This window comes from Trichoderma breve, chromosome 5 (genome assembly GCF_028502605.1).
Source record: "Trichoderma breve strain T069 chromosome 5, whole genome shotgun sequence".
NCBI lineage: Eukaryota > Fungi > Ascomycota > Sordariomycetes > Hypocreales > Hypocreaceae > Trichoderma > Trichoderma breve.
In genome coordinates, this window is record NC_079236.1 from 2,843,017 (window position 1) to 2,858,557 (window position 15,541).

The following is a 15,541-nucleotide window of genomic DNA, read 5'->3' on the forward strand; positions in this document are numbered from 1 at the left end:
GCTAAAAGACGCAGTCAAAATGCCTGCCTCCATGTCTCGTGAATTTTTTTTTTCTTTCTCTGGATAAACCAGTTGCGTTGTATATAAATAAGACGACATCAGCATAACCAGTCATAGAGCCAAAAACCAGCTGGGTGACAAAGGCCAAGACGCAGTCCCTCTGCTGAAAGTCGCATGGTAATATTAAAAAGAGAAGAAGAAAGCAAGATATTAAGTAGCTGGGTATCTGATATTGGTCTGACAAATACAAATCCAAAGAGTAACATCAGCTGATCTTACAAGAGGATTGCAATGGCGAGAACAGCACCGACAACACCGGCACCGAATGAAGTGATGCGCTTGTCCATGCTACCGCCGGAGGTTGTTGTTGCGCTTGATGGGCCAGAGGTAGTGGCAGAAGAAGATCCGTCGGTCGCAGTCGAAGGGGGAGCCGTAATGGCCATGGTAGTCGCGACGACGGCGCCATCGCTTGCAGTCACACTAACAACTGTCTCTGTCGCCGTCTCCGTCTCCGTGGCCACCTCTGCCGAGTGGGTCTTGGTGTTGACGGCAAGAATCTGGCCCAAGGTAGGCAGGTCGACATCGCCGTTAACTTGCCACCAGCCACCAGCAGTAGACGTAGGGCAAGCGCGGGTAGACACCTTGCTCGGGTTGTAGTCAGACTTGTGGACGCCGGCAGGGGTGTTGGTCGCCCACTTGGACTTGAGAGCGCTGAAGTCGGGCTGCTTAGGCGTAGGAGTTCCCTTGCGCAGGAATCCACCCTCGACATCAGGGCCAGCGGGTTGACCAGCAGGGGCGTATGTGATGATTCCGTAGCTGTTCTCCTCCTGGATCCACTCGTAGATGATGGCACCACTCCAGTCATTAACCATCTGGGGGCCAAAGATGGCGTCTTGGTCATCCCATGCGCGAGGGCCAGGCACGATGCATCCAGTCTCGGAAAGGAAGATGGGGACGGGGAAGTTCTTGGCGTACAACTCCAGCTGGTCGTAGGTAGACTCGGTGTATGTGCTGGGGTCGCACCACGAGTATGAGTTGAGAGAGAAGAAGTCGACAGTCTCAGAGGAGTTGCCACCGCAAGTGAGGTAGTCTTGAAGCATGGGGCGAAGCTGCAGGATGTCGGCAGCAGAGTATCCAATGGGGATATCACGGTAGCCCTGGGCATCACGGTACGCCTTCATGTCGCGGGCAGCAGCCTTGAGGTAAGGAGCCGTGGGAGAATCATCTTTAGTAGCAATGTTCTCATTTCCAACGAAAACACCCAAAAGGTTGTCGTACTGCTGGAAGGCATCCAGGACCTCGGCATATCTTTCGAACTTTGTCTTATTCCAGTAGTTATTCTCCTATACAATTGGTCAGACAATACAATTCAAAAGACGGGGGAAAATGAGATGGGTGAATTGACGCACGGGAATAATGTAAGTATCAAAGGTATCCAGGTCAGCAAGGACGTAAATGCCGGCGTCGTCAAAAGCCTTCATGCAGCCATCATGGTCCGCCGAGGGGTCGACGTGGTACACGCGAATGGTGTTTGTTCCGAGCTCGGTCATGAGTTTGGCATCGCGCTCGCACTGGTCAGTGTCAACGAGAGGATCCTGGGGCCTGAGCTGGTACGCAATGCCTAGAGAAGCGGTTGTCAACACATAATCATCTCTCCATCCTGAATGCTTCAGATGGCCATACCCTTGATGAAGAACTGCGAGCCGTCCTTGTTGAAGAACTTGTTTCCAAGGGCGGAAACGGGATCCAGAGCCACGACGAAGGATTTGGCGCTGGCGAGCGCAATGGCGGCAGAAGACCAACGCATCGTGTATGAATTAGTTTGGGGTTGAGAGAGCGGTTAAGCCGAATCACTGTTCAAAACTAGAGACCAAAAAAAAGGGTCCAAGCCAAAATTGTCAAGGCAAATTAAGCAAATAAAAGCCGTCGAGGAAATCCCAAAAAGAGAGAGAAAATGCAGAGCACGGCGAATTTGTCCAACCAAAAAGACGAGTGTCCGAGTCACTGAATGAATCCCAGGGGAAAGGGGGAGACAAAAGTGAGAGCAACGTGACCCAGAGCGAGAGAGAGAGCGAGCGAGAGAGAGAGAGAAAAGAAGCGAGTGCGGTCGGACGCTCAGGCAGTTGGCAGCCAGTCAAAAGAGCGAGGCCGAACAATTAAAACCCAAAAAAAAGCACAAGCACACACAGCTGCGACTCCGTGATGCGAGAAAGAGCGGCTGGAGAGACGGAGGAGAAAGAAGAGCGCAGATCCCGTCGACAAAAGAGCGATGATGAGATTGTTATGGCATCGTGCAGCACCCCCATATATTTTACGAGTGAGAAGTGCCAGGCCAGTAAAAAACGAAACAAGGTTGTTGCGGATCGGGCTTCGTCCTGTGTCTGCATCGTTGCTAGCTGCCAAAATGCGGCTAGGCCGTGGGAGAAGAGTGTGGAGGGATCCAATTTGATGCTGCTAGCAGTTACGAGTGGTTTGGCGGAGGATGCTAGCAGCATTGGATCCAGGCACGGACAGGACAGGACAGGGCTCATGGGGGTCACGAGGCAAAGGTCCATGTTTTCGATTTCTCGTGTTGCATTGATTCATTTTCTGTACGATGCTGTGGAATGGAATCAATCAAGCCCAATTGCCATATCATCCAATTCACCAATATGGATATCAAAGACCGCATAAACATGCTCGTAAACACAAAAGGCCACCTCACCTATCAAATGCCGCCGTCTCCAAACGTCAAACAACGCCCTCATGCACCATGACATGCTACACTTTTCCTCTCTCTCCATCCCACTCGGGCAAACACAAGCGCCCAGAGCCAATAGCATCAACGCTCGCCCTCCCAAGATAACGCCAAGCGCCTCCTCGTATAAGCCCAAAGCAGCACCACCAGCTAGCCTCCTCGTTTACGATATTCCCGCACGTCCAATCGCGACCAGGGGCCCCTCCCCTCGACTATACAGTAACGCTCGAACTCGCCTTTTACCCGCCAATGTGTCTGGCTGGGGTAGCGAAAAAAAGATAAACCTATCCGTAAAGACTAAACAGAAAAATCTGCAGCGTTTCTTTGCCCCTGACATGAAAGCGGCCGGCGCTAACGCGGTGCTAGCGAGTGTCTCATTTTATGAACACGGGTTTCTGCATGCCGGTAAGCCTTGGCTCTCGGAAAGAATTGTCACGGTCGCATTGTTTTTTGCGCGGAGAGACTGTCAGCACTGTCCTTACTGTACCTAGAGTGCTATCGATCGCCTTTCACGTGGCTTGCTGCAAGGGGCGGATATGAGGCCCTCATATGGCATCCATGTGGTTCGGGTCCTCCCGGCGCCTGGAGCACGCTGTGGCTCATTTCCAGCAATACGATATTAATTGACGAGTCGCGGTTTATTCCACTTGCAGCAAGCTCAGCGATAGTATGTCTACTGTAAGAGGTAAATGGTCTGTAATATATCGTATGATGCTCCCGATTTCATTTCGCCTATTAGTACCAGGCATTCTTTTCTCTACGTCATCCCGGCAGGCGTTGTGCAAGGTAAGCTTCAAGGTTCTGTTTAAGCTACAACACTAAATGCAGTCCAGTATATATTTTGAAGCCATACCGTGGAGTTTATGGCAAAGAGATAGACGTAGGAAATAACTTACCTACTAGGAGCCAGCACCCCATATCCCATCCCAAATTTGAAGCTACATAATTAATGGATCCTGTTCCGATACCCAAACCTTACGCACTCGCTGAGGTGCTGGATAGCAGAGTTGGGGTGCTGGCTAGCACTTCCCCAGATATAAAGCACAGACATTGGCCACACCTTTCCTTTTGTCACGACAAGTGACATCGAAGCAAAGAGTAGAAATATTGTAATTGTAAAATGCCAGCTAGTCCAGTCTACCATGCTAAGACTCCATGAGGCTTCATTATTGTAACTCTAATATGCATCAAATCATCAACAACCCTTTCTCCTTTTTCTCCTCCTCTATAAAACAACCAAACCACACAGAAAGAGAAGACGCCAGCACCCCCTCTTTCTTGGTTTCTCCTCTCCTCCCCTTCATCTACCTCATCTTCTTCGACTCCTCCGCAGACCCCGTCCTCCCAATAAACGTCTTCATCCCCCTATCCACACCAGCAAGCTTCCTCGCAACGAGCTGCACCCCCACCGGCAACACATTATACCAATCCACCCACCGCGCGTAAAACGGCATCGCAGCAGTAACGCCCTTGCCGCCATCAATCGCCGCCACAATCTCCTTCGTAACGTCCACGGGCTCGACCACGGGGGCGAAGAAGCTGTTTGGCGTCTGCACGCCGTAGAAGAGCGGCGTGCTGAGCTGGCCCGGCGTGACGAGCACGGTGCGGATGTCCGGGTGCGACTCGCGCAGCTCTGCGGCCAGCGACTTGTGCAGCGCCGTGAGGCCGGCCTTTGCGGCGGCGTAGTCGGTCAGTTGCGCGGCACCTAGGTGGCCGATGACGGAGGACACGTTGACGATGGTGCCGCCGCGGCCGCCGCGGATGATGGCTGGGAGGAACGTCTTGAGGCAGTAGAAGGGACCCAGGAGGTTGGTGCCGATGCTGGTCTCGATCTCATCGATGGAGAGGTCCAGCAGCGGCTTGCCCACGACGATGGCAGCATTGTTGATGAGCACAGTAGGCGTACCAAGCTATTAGAATCCAGTCAGTCAAGAATCCCAATCTCATCGTCTAGATCTTCATCAAACACTCACATCCTTCTCAATCTCAACGGCAACCTTGGCCACCTGCTCCTTATCGCTCACATCGCACTTGTAAAACGTCACGCCCCTCGCCTCGCCATTTTCCATCTCATTCACATCCAACACGGCCACGCTCGCGCCCCTCATGCCATACACCTCGGCCACCAGCATGCCCAGCCCGCTCGCGCCGCCCGTCACCACAATCACCTCCTCGCCCAGGTCCACCTCGCGCGGCGCGCCGTTGGCAATGCGCTGGTTGACCGCGCTCGCGATCCACATGACCGAGATGAAGATGGCCCAGGCAATGGCGCCCACCATGGGCGGCGCCTCCCATTTGGTCGTCTGGGCGCGCAAGCATAGCGGGATCAGCCAGCAGATAAAGGGGTGGAAGATGGTGACGTTGAGGACCTTGAGGATCAGGTCGACGGACAGCGGCGCGAACCACGAGTCGTGCTGCGGCGGGCGCGAGTAGCTTGCTGGAGGCATGATGGCGGTGATTTGGTTTGTGTGGTTGATATGAGGTTTAGATGTCAGGAAAGGAGTATGTATAAAGGAGATGAAATCTGGTGCTTGAACTAAAGTGGCCGCAGTGGAGGGTATCACATGAAAAAAAAAGTACCACTGGCCCAATTCAACACCCAAAAGACAAACGCAGTAAAAATAATGACCTCAAGAATGTTGCCAACAAACCGAATGAAAAAGAAGGATCATTACTATGCAGAAGAAAATAAAGGCGTCGACTCCAACACCCGTCAAAAACAGGAATCAAAAGCTCTTTTATAAGAAAATCAAAGTCACAGCGTCCCATCTCATGAAACCGTTTTAGCGCTCCCCCTGGGCTCCAGCTAGTCAGTTTCGCGACGCCGCAGCCTGTGCCCTGAAATTTAATTGGTCAGACGCATTTTCTTTGTCAACGCCTTTTCTTTTCGACGGATCTGGTAGCGGAGATGAGATGAAACGCCTTTGGTTGTGTCTGAGCTTTTGATGTGCTGGAGAAGGGATTTGGGGGTGTCCATGATTGTTTCATCTTGCGGTGGAGGGCTGAAACGGCCTCTCATGATCATCTCTTCATTATGGAGTGCTTCTCATCAGTTTATTATACCAAGGTATTCATTCAGTCTAGATTTGTACAAAAATGTCCATATGCAAAGCTTATGCCGTGATGATGCCGTAACCCATGATATATCCCAGAGCAGAGTCTATCCCAAAACCAACAAATTTATATAACCCATCAATGCCATGCCACCACACAATCGTACACGCAAAATCATGATAGATGACTTCTCACAACTTCGTCTTCCCCTCCGCCTTCTTCTTCATCTTCTCCCGATACGCCCTATACTTGCGTATCTCCTCCTCCTCCCACTCTTGCTCGCGCTGCGATGCCTTCTTACTCCATTCATGATACGCCGGGTCTCGCGCGATGCCCTCCATTCGCCATCTCTGCGGCGGCTTGATCCCCAGCGCCGCCTTCTGCTCCCACACTTGCTTGCCCCTCTTGAACCAGCGCTGCTGGCGATCCTCTTCTTCATCTACTGATGGCCTCCAGTTGCTCTTGAGGATTCGTCGAATCGCTTCGCGCGACACCTGGAATTTGTCTGCCAGCGCATCTGTGGTGTAAACGTCGGGGAACTGTGCATTGAGAGCTCGGATTCCAGCCAGGGCGTCTGGTGAGAGTCGTTTGCGCGGCTGCCATCCCTCTGGGAATTTCTCTTTGAGCGCTGCTTTCTGGATCTGCCACGGCTCTTGGGTCCTAGGCCTTGGATTTGAAGACTGCCCAGCTGAATCTGTCGGTTGGGTTTCGGTAGACTTTGGCCTGACTTTTCGCTCCATTTTTGCTCTTGATGTCGTATTCTTTGAACCATCTCCTCCATCTGCAGCAGCAAATCTCCTCTTCCCACCTCCATCCCTCCTCGTCCGTTTCCTCTCGGCCGGTTGTGAATCCGCCTCAGCGTCTATACTCGACGCCATCTCATCCAGCGCTTTCGCCGTGCTTGGTTGCGCATTGTCGACAGTCGCACCCTGAGATCCCTCCTCTCCATTCTTCTTCGTATCCACCGCTGTCACCGCTCCATCTTGCCTCTTAAGTCCCGAAGCGTGCAGTCTACGATTCTGCCCCAAGACCACCAAAGGACGGGCCGGCCATCGAAACTGCACGGCTGGAGAAGCGTCGGGCCGGTGAATCTGGGCGAGGCCACGCGCAAACGTCCGCCATGGGACGGCGCGGCACGAGCAGCTCATTGTCGGGGAGCACGTGTGAGAGCAAGGGCAAAACCGATGCTCTTGTCTGTTGGAAAGAAAAATATGCCAATGCGCAAGGCTGCAAGAGGAAAATCAATTTAGGTATCGTTAGTGGGGGGATCGATGTGGGGCCAGCCGCACTTCTGCAATCGCTAATCACAAGCTGGATATAAATCATCAATGCATGGAACTCAAAAGCCGCAATGCATGGAACTCAAAAGCCGCAATACATGTCACGTATAAAGAAAAGCAGTCATTTTGAATGAAAATGCAAATAATATGTGCTTGATCAAGTTAATTGAACTAGACAATTCTATCCAGCCACGTGGTATGGCTGTTGATGTTACGCCCATCTATCGTTTGGTACACATCTAGGTAGGTATTCTGAGACAAGAATCTCTGCTGCTTTTCAGACAACTCCATGAAAATAATGAAAAGAAAACAACCTCAACTCCATATCCATATTAATAATGAGGTCCACACGAAGAATCAACAATCTTCGGAAACCAAAAGTAGTAGCCGTGCGTCATATCTCTGCCAACGCCAACCAAAAACCGTCTTCCCAAAAAAGCGTACAGAGAAGATAAAAAAATAAAGAGAAATGATAAAAAATCCGTATGCCCACCGTCCATCATGTCAACGTGTCCAAAACCCCCCATTTATAGGTCGTTCATCAGCTCAACGGGAGGTCGAGCAGTTTGAGCCATGATGGGCTTCGAGACCTCGAGCGGGCTCAAGGCACTCGGCTCATCCGTCATGTCCTCAACAAACACGGCAGGAATGCCGGGGCTGGTCTCGGCATCGGGCTTGTAGATGAGAGTCGAGCTGCGACTCCGAGTGCCAAAGTTGGGGACACCGCCGTCAGTAGGGGTAATGGGCGAGTCGTAGGTGGGGATAGGACGGTGGTGAAGCTTGGCAAGAGCTTCGGCAAGATCATCAGCGTGGACCTGCTTGTTGGGCGCATCCTCGAGGCGCATCTCCCAGCCGTGGGGAGGGCTGGCGGGTGGCGAGATGAAGAACAGCTTGCCGGCGTCGGGAAGTTCCAGGTGCTCTGGCTTGGCCTCAATGGGCGTGGAGTGGCCAAAGTAGAGCTTGATGCGCTCGCCCATGACGGCTTCACCGTCCCATACCTGGCGCACCGCTAATGAGGCATCGATGTCGAAGAAGGAGACGATGATGCGGCGGAAGGACTTGAGTGGCGCAAACGAATGTATGGGTGCTGTGTGCTCGATGAGGTCGCGAATGGTTTGCAGGTTCTCGGGCAGGAAGATGTCGGTGTTGTTCAGGTTGGTGAAGATGAGTGTGTTTGAAGGAGGAGTGGGCTGAACAAGTGGCGGGAGGTTGGAGAGATCCAGGCTCAGGTTCGCCTTGTTGCGGGATGAGGTGGAAGAGGACCTTGATAGATTAGGTGTCTCCATTGTGATGTAGGTTGTGAAAAAGTATTGGATCGCGTTGTGGTTAACGTCTGATCGGAGTCATAAAAGGCAGATGCGTAGTCTTAACGATGCCCTTGATATCAAGCTGAGCTCGGGGTGTCGTGTGACGTGTTCGGTGCAAGTTCGGCGGTTATAGAGCTGCTATAGCCGTATCCGTAGTCGTCCGAAGATGTAGTATTCGCTGTACTCAGCAGTCGAGATGGTAGAGCAGGCTGTTGGTGTTTTCGTCTTGTTCTTGAGGAGAGGGAAAAAGAAGAGGAGAGAGGAGGCAATCTTATAACAATCAAGCCCGAAACAGAAGGCGGAACAAGTGCAAAAGGTTAATGGAGGCCACGGGACTGCAGTGGCTCAGGATTGGCTGCGCAAAAAGGGCAGATGGAAGCGGTGGAGCCGCGATTGGCGTGGCCCAATGCTTAGCGCTGGCGGTACCCCGTGCAACTGATTACAGCGGCGCAAAGTACCTGCTACGGGCGATATGGGCGATGGAGGTACCTGCGATGTACTGGGGCAGTGCAGCATGGCCCCGAGTAATGAGTAATGCAAGCAGCTCAACCAGTCAATGCGGGCGGGCGAATTCGTGCGAGTGCGAATTTCTTTGTCCTTCTTTTTCTTGTGTGCCCCTGCAAGGTGAAATTTTTGAATCGCCACAAAAAGCCCCGGGGCGTATTGCTTACGAGTACGACTGTGTGTATGAAGATACCTTAGATGACAAGGCGTGATGTGCCCTGATTGGGGGAACCAGCAGGTACCTGAACGATGGCTGCGAAAAGGCCAGTGCAACAATTGAACTCATGTCGTTCCAGTTCCCCATTTTGGACACCTCAGTCTAGCGGCAATACGGCGCAGACGTGGTACATGTGAACAATAGGAGGTGCCTGAGTTATGTACTAGAAGAGTACATTAATTCTCCCTATTATCATGATGAATTAAAAGTATTTTTCAAGTATCCTTCAAACAGCACACAAGTATCACGTCGCTGAGAGGAAACGTCCCCCGCCGTGAACCCACTGGCACATTGAGGCTGTGCGACGACTTTCGCGGTACACCCGATGCAGCAACTCTGAGGTTTCCAAGCAAGTTCCAGGTACACACACGCCGTCACCGACGTTTTCCTGCCAGCAGGTTTTGGAATCTGTCCAGACACAATTAATCAGTGACAGACTAAGCATAACCTTTCTTCTCCTCTGTGGCTGAAAGCCTCTTTTTCCTTCTTTTTCTTGTCACTTCCACAGGACTCGGTATTGACTCGGTTTCTTCTCCCATGGGTCCAGCGGCCCTCGACTGGCAGGTATCCGCCGTCCCTCGAGCAACTCCATCTCGTGCAACATCACATCAACAAAGCTGTCGCATGTCCAATCCATCTCGCACTCCGCACCCCGTAGGGACCTACTCTATCCAGTCGTCAATACCGTAGCCTGCCATGGGTACATTGCAGAAAGTACAAGTACAAGTTCCGGCAAACTGCATCCCAACCCGGCGGAAATCTCGCCCCGTCAACACACCCCCGTCTCTTCTCGTGGGCGGCTATTATCCTTGGCTTACATAGAACTAGCAGTAGCAGCTTCACCATTCACCTATCCCGCTTCCTGGCCTTCCGAAGCGAGTTCTTGCATCAAAATCAAACCCCCTCTCGGGAGTGGAAATAATACAAAGCATTCGAAACAATTCAACTAGCGAAATCCTGCAGAACGTAACAGAAGTCCGAATCCACTTGTTATCTTCCCCCTCACCCATTCGCCTTTGAGACGGCGGTGCAATGATCCAGCCATGTAAAAGGTGGAGTCTTCTTGGGTTGTCACTGGAGACGATTTTCTTGAATCTTCCTTTTGCGCATGATCGCCCGCCACCATAAACTTACGTACGTTGCTCCGTATGCATGTCCAGCCGGGCCATGTGTCCCGATCGCGGTTTGCCTCGAGGGCTGTGTTATGTTGAAGGGACCGCAAGATGCCGTTTCCAGCTAGGTGGGCTTGTTTGATAGCCCTCGTGCCTGTATCATGGTATGGTATGGAGTCGGTGCTACGCCTCAAGCACGAGCCGTGTACGAGCATCCCAGCCCTCGGCGCAATATTCCCCGAACAACGTTTACAAGATGCAATGCCCATGGAATCCGCTTACGCTTCCGCCTCACATATATACAATCACCCTGCAGTTGTCGTAGCCTGTCATAATCATAACATCTGCATTAAGCTTTTGACAACAGTACATGACAAACTCTAGGCTGAGCGTGAAAGATATCAAACATCAGCCACGCTGTAACCTTAAAAAGCTGCCTCTCTCACTTCCGGCCCATCCAATGGGATGCCTCACAAACGTCATTCCGCAGAACAATCACATCGAATGACTAATCCCCTGTATCCTACTCATTCAACAACGCTTCAGCCACACTCAGCACAAACGACTCCCTGTGGCTGAGCCGTTCAACAACATTCCCAATACATCGTTTGCCTTTTAGAACAACCTCATCTCGCTTAAGCAAATCCCCAACGCCCATTTTTGTTCCTCTTCTGCATCCAACCTTCAAAAGCCCGGCTTTCATCGTGCCGAACGTGCCGCTTTCCTTTTTCCTTGCTTTTGTGCCCCCTTGTCACTTTTAATCCCAGATCTAGCCTTGATCCGTTGATGCTTGGGCGCTTGAAAGCTCAGCTCGTTTTTTTGTGTGCTGCTGTCAAAGCGGCGAGGCGCAGCAAGCCTGTGATGATGCGTATCCTGCCAGGTTGACCACGAGGCGTATGTAAGGAGGCCAATGCCAAATAATTCAAATGTCATTTTTCAATTGCAATTTTGCATTCGGGCTATGTTTGTTTTGTATAAGGGGGAAAGAGTGCGGAGTACATGTGTGGTAAATCATGAAATGTGAATAGTCTAGTATACAAGGTTGGCTGAGTTGGCCGCGTTCCACGTTTTCAAGCATGCACACGGCCACCTCTACGGCCTGCCAACCAACGCCGTTCCGAGATCTCGATCAAAGCTTGCCAAGATCAGCCCGGCCGAGTTCCCACTCTCGTCTTTGCATAACAATATCTCTCAGCCTCACTGCTAAACGCTACATCCCCTCAAAGCTTCATGGGGCAGAATCTCCTCGCCTCTTTCTCCCCCCCTTTCACACGTAATAGCGCCAGCCAAGCCTCACTCAGCCCCCCAGCCCAATGGACAATGGAATCTTCAATGTTTCCTGCAAGAGCCATCGCCGGTCTTTCGGTTGTCATCCGCTTCACCGTAGTTCAACACCGAGTCTGTCCACCAAGGCTTTCCTCACCCTCTCGTGAATGGCGTTCGTCTCCGCGCCCGTCAGCGTCCGCTCCAGATGGCGGTAGACGATGCGGTACGCCACGCTCTTGCGCCCCGTCTTGGGGTGGACAAACTCGTCAATGAGGCTCACGCTCTCGACCTCATCGCCCCCGATGCTGCGGACCAGCTCCATCACGTCGTTCTCGTGGAAGACGGCCTTGTCGTTGCCGCCCGCCGGGGACGTCGAGCGGATCCAAAACGACACATCTCTGGGGCTGGGCGGGTGCTTGGAGAAGGGCACAAAGGGCTTTAGCGTGTCCAGGCTGGCTGAGACGCCCGTAAACTGTGACAGGAACCTCTCGTCCTCGGACCAGAAGAGCCGGATGTCCGGGATCTTAAACAGCAGCATGGCGATGCGGTCGATGCCGATGCCAAAGGCCCAGCCCACCTGCGATGGCACGTTGGCATTGATGTAGAGCTCCTGCTTGACCACGCCACAGCCCAGCACCTCGAGCCAGTCGCCCGCGTAATACACCTCCAGCTCCCACGACGGGCTGGTAAAGGGAAAGTAAGCCTCCACCCACCGCATCCTCAGGGGCTCATCCACAAAGTCCGGGTCGTCTTTGATAGCCGCCGCCTTTGCCCTAGTGAAGATGTCGACCACCATGTTTTCGAGTGACCGCTTCAGGTGCTTGCCGAGCGCCTCAGCCTCCGCCGCCGAGTGATGAGCCTCCTGCAGCGGGTTTCGCTCAGGATGCATGGGCGGGTTAGGATCCTCCACCACCACGTCGTGCTTGGGTAGACGCTCAATATCCTCCATGACCGCCGCGGCAATGTCTCCGTTGGGAACCTTGTTGCGATCCCATGACCGCGCGCCCTCCATCTGATGGAAGATTGGGTAGTGGCTTCGGTCAATGGCATCTCGTCGATACACGTCCGCCGAGATGAGATAGCCGTCGCTCTCGTTCGCCCTAAAGGTATCCGCCTGATGTGCGCTGGTGTGTGTCCTCAGCAGTAGCTTCTCATTGAGATAGTACGTGTCGGTAAGGGCCCGTCCAGGGTGATCTGCCGGGAAACCCAGCGAGTCAAAGTTCTGCTTTGTTGTCACCACGGGGCTGTACTCGTTGTAGTATTTGTACGTTGGCTGCGGGAAGTTGGCCTGGATGATCTGCCGCGTGATGGCGATTGGATGGTCATTCTGGAGATGGAGACGCCTTGATGTTTTGGCGACAATATTTTTCGGCACGTTGAACCAAGGCTTCTGTGTGGGATGAGTGGCTCCTCGAATAGTCACTGTTGATGTTGATGTTGATTCTTTGGGCTCCGTTGAGGTAGCTGGAGAAGTTAGATTCAATGCTTCATCAGAAACCGAAATTGAGTAGACAGTATTGTATCTCTTCCTTTATTGCCTCATCTTATAACAGGCAATTCGCAGAGTGTGTCTAACCTTCAGAATAAAATCGATAGGTAAATCCCTGTCGCAACGCTCTTGAGCTCAAAGTGAGCTGCCGGGCTCTGAGTGACGGGCCAAGGCGGCACCGCATGCTTCCTATTCCGACCAATGACATTGTCTAAAAGAAAAACAAGTACAAAATGCCTGCCTTCAATGCCTCATAGAGAGACAGCCAGAATATGTCCAACACCAATTCAGCCGTGAAAAGCTCACTCTCATCGGCCTCAAGTTTGGACGTTCTGAGCTCATGCCATCCCACCAACGCCCGCTTAAACGCATATTGTGCCAAGTGGGTGACCCAAAAGAGATCCGGGCTTGTTACCCTGGAGCTAGGCCTAAGGGCTGGCTTCATATCCACATTCTGCTTCATCGCCTCAACATCAATCGGATTGGCGAGATGGCCGAGTTGGTTATGGCGTCAGGTTAAGGCTACCTTAACAGCAATTCCTGGTGGAGCAATCCGCGTGGGTTCGAGTCCCACTCTCGTCAGATTCATTTTTTGTCATTCAACGACGAATGGTGACCATTACATTGTTTTCCTTTTTTTTTTGTATGTGTAATATGTAGATAGTATAAGTGTGCCTTTAAACGATAGAAACCTCCCGATAGTATTTTGTAGAGTTCATATGTACAAATCCAATCTCAAATATGATGGCCTACCTATAAATCATAACCCAGATGCTATGCAATCCGTACCTGACTCCGAACAATGCAATCAAACGCCAGTCATAAACAATTCATGAGTCATGCTCGTGGCCTCCAACCAAGACTCACTTAACCTAGATTCAAGTTAAACACTTGAGGTTCCGAGTATAACAGTCTCATGTCAGCCGAGTGATTATCCCGACCGTCATCACTTAGTACTGGGAAGCATCTCGCTTGATGATGGCCTCGAGAACACCCTCTGGGCTAGACGCCCACATTTTCTGCGCATGTGCACAAATCTTAAAGTGCTTCAAGAAGTTGTCTCGCGAAAACACCCTGTCCCACGGAGCGGTTGTCGCTCTCGACGGAGCCTGCCCGGGAGCCTGCCCGGCAATACTCCTCTCACAGCCGGCACATGATATTCCATACTCGACCGTCCGGGCCCGCGGATCATAGTACGGCAGTTCGCACGACGCCATGAAATTGTGGATTGGGTCCCAAAAGGGCTGATGCTGGGAGCGTGCCGCGCTCGTGTCCAGCCGATCGCCGAATTCCTTCATGGCAGGGAAATAAGGCACCAGCTTGACACGGCCTCTCTGGTAAGACTTCTCCATCGAGTACAGTCCCGTGGTGTAGATTCCCGGCAGTGCTTGGAACGACCGTTGCCGGCCGACTTCCGCGCGGGTGAGCCGAAACAGTCTCCGTACTTCGGCCACCGTCACCATCCTCGTCTCCGGATCCTCCTCGATACACTCGAAGCAGCAGCGGATCCACGTCGGCAGAAAGACAAAGCCGCCAAACTTTCCGCAAAAGGTGCAGTCCTGAGAACACAGCACTCGGTAGAAGTCCAGCAGGGTGACGTGAGCCGCGAGCTTCATCCGCAACAGCGCACAGTAAGCCGTCAGGCCGTAAGACACGGCGGCCTTGTACTCTTTCAGGGAATCAACGATTTGCCGCGCCCGGAGGTTGACCCGACGAAGGTCAAAGAGCGCTTGCATGTCCATCTGACGGAGAGCCTGCAACAGTAATTCCACCGGCAGCCGATCAAGGTCACCCAAGCCCGCCCGAGAGACGATGGACGACGTCAAGATGGACGACCGCACTTTGGAATGGTCGCTGGGCCAGACATGGACAACAGACATGCCATAATCTCGTCGGTGATAGCCTGTAGTCCGGATAATGGCGTCATCCTGCTCCCTCTGTAGCATTTCACGGGTCGTCTTTCGTGACGGATGGGAGAGCGGGTGGAATGCTGAACCGACGTAGGCCATGTCTTGTCTCTTTTCTTCTTCTACCACTCATTCAATCATCCAAGATGTAAATTCAATTCACAGCACAAGCATAATGTCAAAAATAGCGGAGCAGCACAATCAACGAATGAAAGCGACGGGGCAAGACGAGCACAAACACAGGCATAAGGAGTAGAGAAGAAAAAAAATCAGATGCAAGAGAACGGGGGGCCCGAGAGCCGTGGAACAAGTTTGGCTCTCCCCCCGCCAGGTCTTGCTTTCACCGACTTGCCTATTTGACACGGGCTTCCCATACGTAATAATGCATCAGGACATGATTTCAACATACCACTCGCGCCTGCAGGGAGCAGTGCCACGAGCTTGTTAGCACGCTGCTAGTAATCTAACGGATTAGCACATGCATGCATTGCAAAATCCCATCAGAATACCTGTAAATTGTAATGAATGACATGCAACCATTGAATCCAGCTGCGACGTCCTCACCGCCTTTCGGCCCCGGGCGGCTGCGTTTTCTGCCACGCCGACGTCAACGGACGGCTGCAAATTAGCCGATCTGGATAAGAAAAATCTACGGGGCTGATAAAGTT

General features: G+C 52.3%; 6 protein-coding genes across 6 annotated transcripts; all 6 read right to left on the bottom strand.

Annotated features, from left to right (window-relative positions):
• Nucleotides 1-275: 275 nt before the first annotated feature.
• T069G_08515 (glucanosyltransferase domain-containing protein) lies at nt 276-1,807 on the bottom strand (the record flags this gene model as incomplete). Its single annotated transcript, XM_056175725.1, has 3 exons — nt 276-1,343; nt 1,410-1,621; nt 1,684-1,807. 3 exons carry the CDS (start codon nt 1,805-1,807, stop codon nt 276-278), a joined length of 1,404 nt encoding a protein of 467 aa, XP_056026674.1.
• A 2,234-nt stretch (nt 1,808-4,041) lies between these two features.
• On the bottom strand, nt 4,042-5,184 carry T069G_08516 (short chain dehydrogenase domain-containing protein; the record flags this gene model as incomplete). The annotated part of the gene is made up of 2 exons (XM_056175726.1): nt 4,042-4,647; nt 4,711-5,184. 2 exons carry the CDS (start codon nt 5,182-5,184, stop codon nt 4,042-4,044), a joined length of 1,080 nt encoding a protein of 359 aa, XP_056026675.1.
• A 798-nt stretch (nt 5,185-5,982) lies between these two features.
• Nucleotides 5,983-6,939, bottom strand: T069G_08517 (neugrin domain-containing protein; the record flags this gene model as incomplete). The annotated part of the gene is made up of 1 exon (XM_056175727.1): nt 5,983-6,939. One exon carries the CDS (start codon nt 6,937-6,939, stop codon nt 5,983-5,985), a length of 957 nt encoding a protein of 318 aa, XP_056026676.1.
• A 659-nt stretch (nt 6,940-7,598) lies between these two features.
• On the bottom strand, nt 7,599-8,357 carry T069G_08518 (calcipressin domain-containing protein; the record flags this gene model as incomplete). The annotated part of the gene is made up of 1 exon (XM_056175728.1): nt 7,599-8,357. One exon carries the CDS (start codon nt 8,355-8,357, stop codon nt 7,599-7,601), a length of 759 nt encoding a protein of 252 aa, XP_056026677.1.
• A 3,232-nt stretch (nt 8,358-11,589) lies between these two features.
• Nucleotides 11,590-13,429, bottom strand: T069G_08519 (tRNA synthetases class II core domain (F) domain-containing protein; the record flags this gene model as incomplete). The annotated part of the gene is made up of 2 exons (XM_056175729.1): nt 11,590-12,941; nt 13,273-13,429. 2 exons carry the CDS (start codon nt 13,427-13,429, stop codon nt 11,590-11,592), a joined length of 1,509 nt encoding a protein of 502 aa, XP_056026678.1.
• A 487-nt stretch (nt 13,430-13,916) lies between these two features.
• On the bottom strand, nt 13,917-14,975 carry T069G_08520 (uncharacterized protein; the record flags this gene model as incomplete). The annotated part of the gene is made up of 1 exon (XM_056175730.1): nt 13,917-14,975. The coding sequence occupies one exon, from the start codon at nt 14,973-14,975 to the stop codon at nt 13,917-13,919; it is 1,059 nt and encodes a 352-aa protein (XP_056026679.1).
• Nucleotides 14,976-15,541: the final 566 nt, after the last annotated feature.